At 35.7% G+C, this 8,350-nt stretch overlaps 1 protein-coding gene across 1 annotated transcript; it reads left to right on the top strand.

The window, feature by feature from the left end:
* The first annotated feature begins 330 nt into the window (after positions 1-330).
* Positions 331-7,493, top strand: LOC127864590 (uncharacterized). The gene is made up of 2 exons (XM_052404345.1): positions 331-1,965; positions 6,273-7,493. The coding sequence occupies exons 1-2, from the start codon at positions 1,855-1,857 to the stop codon at positions 7,491-7,493; spliced, it is 1,332 nt and encodes a 443-aa protein (XP_052260305.1). The 5' UTR covers positions 331-1,854.
* The last annotated feature ends 857 nt before the right edge of the window (positions 7,494-8,350 follow it).

Below are 8,350 nucleotides of genomic sequence, written 5' to 3' on the forward strand. Positions count from 1 at the left end.
TGGGAAAATACTATTCATATACCCATTTAAATATTTTTGATTTCCTGATACAATCATTCACTCAATTCACAAACATTGATTGAAAGAGGAGAGGTTTTGTGGAGCCTTAAATCTTCTTGTTCCCACTGATGTCTACTGATTCTGTTCAAACCCTTTGAATCTGTATAAATTATTATCATAGAACAATAGAACATTTATAAAGTCGTACTTGTCACTGTTTAAATTGTTTTCAACAGTTAGGGTCAAAGATGCTAAAGATAAATCTAAGACCAGTATGATAATAGACCAGTGTTGGTAGTGCTTTTGTTATTTAATTATGGCTATTACAGTACAGCCAAGGCGGAACAAACATATTTCGCGATCCGCGGCGGCAAGGCTTAACGAGTCGATGCCGCGTCAGCTGTTGAAGCCGCGTAAGGATGCGGCGGCAAGTCGAATTTCGCCGCGAAGCTTCGCATCTGTCCGCCGCGGCATGCCGAGGCAAGCCTCGATCCGCGGCATGACGCCGAGTCGATGCGTACATGTATCCTAAAATAAACAATCTTTTTTAAATGATTAGTTGTTAAAAAAAATTAAAAGAACACTTATAATAATATGTCAAATCATAATATTTAATGAGCGCGGATTCAAAATAAAATATATAACATAGTTAATAAAAAAGCGTGCTGTTGTGTTTTAGTGAGTGCATTCCCGTTTATAAACAAATTGTTGTAATCCTGAAAAATTAACAAAAATCGAAGTCATCAAAACAAAACACGATAATTAAGGGCATGTATAAATTCAATTTCAATAATAATTTATCTTTGTCATTTTTAGAATCGGCTTATGTAGTTTAAGTTACTTTGTGTGCGTCTATTAACTGCACCGTTTCATTATTATTTTATATTGAAGTGATATTATGGGCATTTTTCACTGTTGAATTGAACTGAAAAGAATAAAAAGGTCAAAAGTGTTAGTGAAAATTTGGTTACTGACAATAAGCTGCAACTCATCTTGCTACCGGCTGTTTATAAAATTAGATACTTTTTATGCCTAAACATTCTTCTAAGCCGAAATGATCCGTAAAACAAAATAGTGTCTTTGTGTCGTTTGAACGAATCTGCACTAAAACTAAATTCCCATCGTAAATCGAATACTTTCTGTCGTAAGTTGGGAAAAACGAAAGTACGGTTGATATACAAATGCATTACTTTCTCTTTCCTGGATATTGTTTTATTATGTTGATGCTGCATTCACAAATATAAGTGTATCTTAAGTGAAAACAAAAACAATAAATAACGGTTGCGATAGACACCTATTAACTGTTAGATGACCATTAGAAAACTTTAAATGATTAACAAACATATTTGTTTTTGGTTTTATTTTTACGACAACAGGTATTATCATATAAGCATATTTAGTGTTCCTGGCAAGTAAGTATGTTTCCTGCCCGTAAAGAATGTATTTCACACATTAACAAGGTCACGTAATTATGTACAATTGTTTTCCCTTTCATATCGAGACATCAAGGCGACCAGGCAGCTGTTTTCGCACCTACGAGTGGTCAAGGCTCCAGAAGATGGGTGGATTTATAATTGCATGTTGTTTTTGCTATTATATTTTAGCAGAGTCAATTAGCAGTTTGAAGCCACATCAATTATAAAGACTTAATTGTTATTGTGTCAATTATCAGCTCATTATCACTATTGTTTGAATATGCGTATATAAGCTCGTTTCATTCAGTTCATTTTATACAGTTGATTTTGTTTACTACTGCTATTTTGGATTTACTGCGAATTATATACTTGGTATATTTTCTACAGTGTTTGTTGTGATATTGTTTGTGCGTTTAGGATTATATATACATTGTGCACAATGACTCTGCGACACCTTCTGGCGACGGAAACCTTGTTCTTCCTGGTACAGTTTCTTGAAGACAAGAAGTTCCAGGTTCGAACCAGGAAACATTTCAAGGATGCCGACGAAGTAAGAAACAAATACGTTAATTATGAAAACACAATTAGTTATAATTATGGTTAAGGTCTTTAATCGCATCATTGATATGGCGTAGTGTTAAAAAAGCTTACCAAACCTAATCCGACCTACATAAAATACATATAAGTCGGTGAAGTTTATATTTGATCTTTTAAATAAATATTTGTAGAACATTCCTGTGCATACTTAAGTGTGTATGCTCGTTTAGTGGACATTTTTAAAGCGGTATAATGTCTGGTATGTTGAATTTTACAGAGGTACCATATAGCACCTGTGTGTTAATCGTGAATTACTTTTTAAATGATCGAGGTTTGCGAATTGCCAATTATGTGGAAATCAAGGGGTCTGCTATTTTTTACCACTGATTTATGTAATAAACATTGCTTTGAACGTTCATTGTCTAAATATCAAACGGAACACATTTAGAACCAAATATATTAATTAGTAAATTTTAATGGGCAATAAATATATACATCTTAGTTTTTACGCATTTCATTACCTTTTTTTAATTTGACCCATTCATACATGTATGTAACCGTGAATTATTTACGAAATAATTCGTGTACGTTATAGTTTGTTGTCGAATAACCCACGGTCGGAAAGCTTATGGGTTAAATCACAAATGCGAACTATAACGAATACGAATTATTTCGCTTTTAACACGGTAATGATTTATACAATGTATCATATTTTTTCTTGTTCACTATTTCATGTAAAGTTCTCATAAATACGCTCAGTTTGATGTCGAATAACCCACGGCCTTTATTTGGCACGTGCCGTTAAGAATGTTCATTATACTAATGATGATGATGATGATGATAATACACTTATGGCCTTAATTATATAATGGAATCATAAATACCATTTTTACACGTAGATTTGAACGTATATATATATATATATATATATATATATATATATATATATATATATATATTTTCACTTCAAGAAAATGTTTGTGTGTATAATATAAGACAATCATCTAGGTTGCCATTGTAGTCATGACCCTTTAGTGCAACTATGCCATTAGATTAAAAGTCAAGGTTAAAAAGATATAAATAAGTAAAAATAGGGTAAAATATAACTTGTCCGTACTCTTTTTACATTATTCATCATATCATTTTTTTTAAATGCCCAAATGTTGATTATGATTATGATGTTTGTGATGGTATTCGTGATGATGATGATGATGATGATGATGATGACGATTATACACTTATGGCCTTAATTATATAATGGAATCATAAATACCATTTTTACACGTATATTTGAACGTATATATATGACCGGTATTAGTAATTTGTAATAGCTTACATACTGAGAAAAAGTGTTTTGCTTAAATAAGCCTATCCATGTTGTATGTTACATGTTATATATTGCACGTGAGGACATCGTAATACACTTTAACGAAAACGATACGACTGTGCATTTATTAGTATAACGAATTTCAATCGATAGTATTGAGTATGTTATTTAATTGGTAATTGAGGAGTCTAAATATGAAACTGCTATCTCTTCTGAAACATCTTCAGGGGTACATTTACTTAAAATGGAATCTTTTTAGTTATTAACCTGGTTATTTTGAAAAAAGGGTAAATGAATAAACAAGATAGGTTCGGTTAGTTGAAACTGCTTTTTATTCACGCTAAATTAAAATTCCAATAATACGCAACAAGGGTATCTAAAAAAATACTAGTCACAGAGAACATTATAATTTGTTTGATTATGTATTTGCCATTGCCAATGTCTAGTTAGGCTACATGTATATTTGATAGTAGAAAACAACGTTTTTATTATTTGCAATTTAGTATAAACTAATCAAATTTATTCAGATCGTAACTAATGTTTCTTTATGCCCTTTTGTGCGAACAACACAACAGAAAAGTTACGATAATTTAATTCATGTCAACATCATACTGCATGTACAGGTTTATTAAAAAAACACAGCATAATGTTAAGAACAGTTGAAATTTATCACATACATGTTAACAATCCCTTTGCTTCGAAAATTAAAATGATATAATCCATAACAGCGTTAAGCCTTTTCACCATAGAGACACATTTCGAAGTGTTTCATCGGTCCATTAAGCTGTTCAAAATTTACAATGCGCCTAACCAGGTAAAAGCAGTGAGGCTGTTTCACGGGTACGTTCGTCCGTGTCTAATAGGTTGTTAAAATACATAATTGATTTTCCTCTTGACTCCTGCCTGAATATTCTGTTGGGCGTATCGCCAGTAGCACAACCGTTCATTTTGATGCAAATAGGCACCACCTTGAATAAATGATCAATATATTTGTTGCACTGGTCAGCAGTCATGTGGGTAATCCAAAATGATTCTATTGCACTTATAAGATCATCTTTAGTTTTGGGTTCACATTTTGAAACATATCCTTTAAGTTGGTTCCATACCATTTCTATGGGGTTTAGGTCTGGACTCTGAGCTGGCCATTTTTGATTGTTGATTCCGTTGCTCTCCATAAAAGCCATGGCCATTCGAGAACGGTGTTTAGGGTCATTGTCCTGTTGAAATCTGTGTGTATTCGGGAAACGCGAGTGGATAAAAGGCACCAAGTTGTCTCGTAAAATAGAATTCGTATAAAATTCCGAGTCCATAATTCCTTCAAAAATAGTAATTTTAGTCGGACCACGTCGACTTATCCCAGCCCAAACATGAAGTTTTAGTGGGTGTTTAGGTTTGGGCATGCACGTGTTCACTGAATGTTTAGGTCTATAAGATGTCCGTTTGTTTGAATGTAATTGTATGGAAGATTCATCTGTAAAAATAACATCGTCAAATGTGTCGTTTCGCTCAAGCAGGCTCTGACAGAAATCTTTTCTGACGATCTTATTTGCAACGCTAACTAGCTGCGCATACCTAGGAGTTGCGCTTGTATATCCGGCTAGCTGAATTGCACGTTTTGTAGTTGACAAACTAAAGGTCGCACCTTGTTCGGTCAATTGTTTATGAATATCCGTACTGCTTACGTTTGGATCTTTACGAAATGCTTCTCTAATGAAATCAATGTCCCACTGTAATAACTTCCTAGGTGCCCACGTATGTCCGCGTTCATTAATTTCATCAAATGTAAAACGTCCACGCTCGTATGAATTAATCCAGTAATTCACCTGGTTTCGGGAAATAACTATGCCTTTACAACCCATAATTGAAATAATTCGCTTAGTTGAGTTTCCACTTTTGTACAACGAAATAAGCTCAAGTTTTGATTTAACATCAAGTTTCCCCATTGTTGAAGATACGCGAATGCTTAAAATATTATGAAGGAAAATACGATTAGAAGACTTTTTATTACATGACTAGTATAATGCCAAGTTATGACAGCTGTACCCAGTATTAATTTGCCCGTATAATACAAGCGAACATGGAATTTGACATGAAATAACAAGTTGTCAAAATCATGACAGTGCAGCAAGGCTTGTTTAGAGCGATTTTGCAATGAATTCATCTAAAGTGAATTTCTCCATACTAGATTAGGTTTTTTTCAATTAGGGATTGATAAGTATTAATTTTGTAAAAATCATATTTAGAAATATAAATATAAAGAATAGTTTATATATTATGACATCGTCATGAACTATCACATGATTATTTAATCATAAACTTGAGGGTAATAGTTAGCGAGTTTTGATTTGTTTATTTCCAATTACCTTAAATCCATATTATGCATGCGATTTCAATGTGCAAAATGTTTAATGTTAGCTATACTGATTTCTTCAAAACATGTTAAATAATAACGTGTTTCACTGCAACATAAACCGCGCACGCGGGAAAATAGTAGAAGTAGAACAATATGAATACATTGTATAAAAGTATCCCGCTATGCGCATGCATTATTAAACTGTAGAAAAGAAGAAAATATTTATTGAAGCTTGGGAGTTCTGTGTGGCATCAGATTGTAAAATGTAATGCTTAACGTACCTGACTTGGCAAAATCCGTCATTTCCGTCGCTGTTGTAATTGATACAATAATTATTAATAATCGCAACCTTTATCTATTCTTTTAACAACGATGTGTCAGAACTCCATTGTTGCATCTTACACCATCTTTATTATCATTTTAATAACTGTTTTCTAAGTTACCACATGTATTGTAAGAAGACTTTCAATTATAAATTATGTTGCGTAAACACTCAACCATGTGAGTAAATAAACAGAGGAGTCAAAGTTCAGGATTATTCCTGAATTCAGGATTTAGGCCCTAAAAACTGCTTTTGATATTGAACGTGCATTCAGTCACTTGTGCCAGTTCTTATATGTATTACTTTTATTATTAACAGATTGAGCTCAACGGAGTGTACAATGTGCAGTGGGGAAGCGGGAAGCAGGTTGGGCTTGCATCTGCGCTAGCGCAGGGAAAGAAGGGTACAATGGAAAAAGAAATGGCCACACGGATCACCGCTTTGTCTGCCCCGACGAGAAAACGGAAGGCCGTGGACCAAACCGTCGCCAAGGTCACCAAGGTCACCAAGAAAAGAGCCGTAGTGGTGTCTGTTGGCTCGCCAAGGGACGACGCACAACCAACAACATCTGAACAAACGACATCACCCGTCGTCCCGGCTAACACCTGTATAGCCGCAACGCCAACCAGCGCCACAACAACTTCAAGACAAGCGACGCCAACCAACGCCACGCCAAGAACTTCAGGACAAACAACGCCAACCAACGCCACGGACACGACGAGACCAGCAACGCCAACCAACGCTACGGACACGACACCAGCCATCGCCACGGACACGAGACCAGCAACACCAGCCATCGCCACGGACACGATACCAGCAACACCAGCCATCGCCACGGAAACGAGACCAGCAACACCAGCCATCGCCACGTCAATCATCGCTAGACCCACGCCTGCCAGAAGAACAAGTTCAACCATGGAACCCGGCAGCGTGGCACATATTCTTGTGCTGCTGAACCGCATGGAGGCGTACATGGCGGATCAGACGAGAGCCATGATCAGCATGGGAAAGAGGTTAACCAAACTGGAAGCGGCAGTGGAGCGGTTGGAGGTGTCGTTGGCCAGTCGACAGCCTATGCAGCCTATACAGCCTATGCAGCCTATACAGCCTATGCAGCCTATGCAGCCTCTGCAGCCTATACTGCCCGACCCAGACCAAGAAAACCAGATGCCTGAAACAAGCCTTGTTGACAAGGCGATATTGGACGCCATAAATAGGGAGGCAAACAATGAGGCCCATTTTGCCTGTCTACTGCTGCCGCACGTTTTCCCAGAGTTGTTTGGGGTTGACAAGCTTCGGCTGCTGTTCAACTGGAATGGGGCGGCCGGGAAACAGGCGCTGGATGCCTCCAGGAAGGCTTTCGTTGAACATACAACGAAGTTTTTCTACCCGGACGCAAGATCCACGTCGGGTTGGACGGCCGTAGTCCTGCGCATCAATGAGCGCCTGAGGAGAAAGGAAAAGAAAAAGAAAGATCAGCAAGAAACGGAACGTTTGCTTGAGGAAGGACTGGGCGAGCTGTCATTTTTTAATTTGTAAAACTCTGTACTCACAGCATATCTCTTTCTCATTTTATGAGACAAACATACTTAAAACAAATCATAATCAACACTATTGATTATGAATATTATTTGGTTGTAACATGTTTTGTGATATCAGATATTTTATCATCATCATACATTGTTGGGGCCTTAGGAAACTATGCACAATTTAGATAATATTTAAATGTGTTGATCAAATTGTAGAAACTGTACATATTATATAATCAAACATTAAGTTTTAATGCCTTTTATGCAGTTAATGGTATTACGTGGTGACAATAGCCAGTACTTTGACATTATTCAGACTTCAGATTATATAAAATAATTGATAAAGCTCCTGAAAGACAAACATAAAAAACGCTTTAATATAAAATAAAATATGTTGATAATGTATGATTTATGCAATCAAATAACAATAGTTATTTGTAATAAAGATTTTTGCCATTTACTTCCGACTTACGTTGTCCGTTACGTTACTGCTTGAATAAAACAGCCAAACACTGAAAATGAAATACATATGTACATGTACATATATGTTAATAACAAATTACCGGTAACGCTACATCGTGTTTAAAAGCGGTTACCACACACGTTATAATTTACTTCCGACTCACGCTGTCCTTGGTAACACTGCTTGAATAAAACAGCCTTACATTGAAACGGAAATAAAGATATGTTAATACATGTACATTCAAACACATAAACGCTACATCGTGTGTATATAGAAGCGGTAACCATTATATTTTGCAAATATCTAATTAAAGGCTTCATTAAGAATAAATATCGATATATTTAAAGACGTGATATTATATAAATATTCTGTAAAGCATCATATAAAATCATATCCGCCTATTT

The sequence above is a fragment of the Dreissena polymorpha genome, chromosome 1 (assembly GCF_020536995.1).
Source record: "Dreissena polymorpha isolate Duluth1 chromosome 1, UMN_Dpol_1.0, whole genome shotgun sequence".
Taxonomy (NCBI): Eukaryota; Metazoa; Mollusca; class Bivalvia; order Myida; family Dreissenidae; genus Dreissena; species Dreissena polymorpha.

Bases quoted from the DNA above. Each gene is read 5' to 3' on its own strand.
- LOC127864590 (XM_052404345.1), top strand. From the start codon at position 1,855: ATGACTCTGCGACACCTTCTGGCGACGGAAACCTTGTTCTTCCTGGTA. The intron at 1,966-6,272 runs GTAAGAAACAAA...TATTATTAACAG, and splicing joins ATTTCAAGGATGCCGACGAA to ATTGAGCTCAACGGAGTGTA.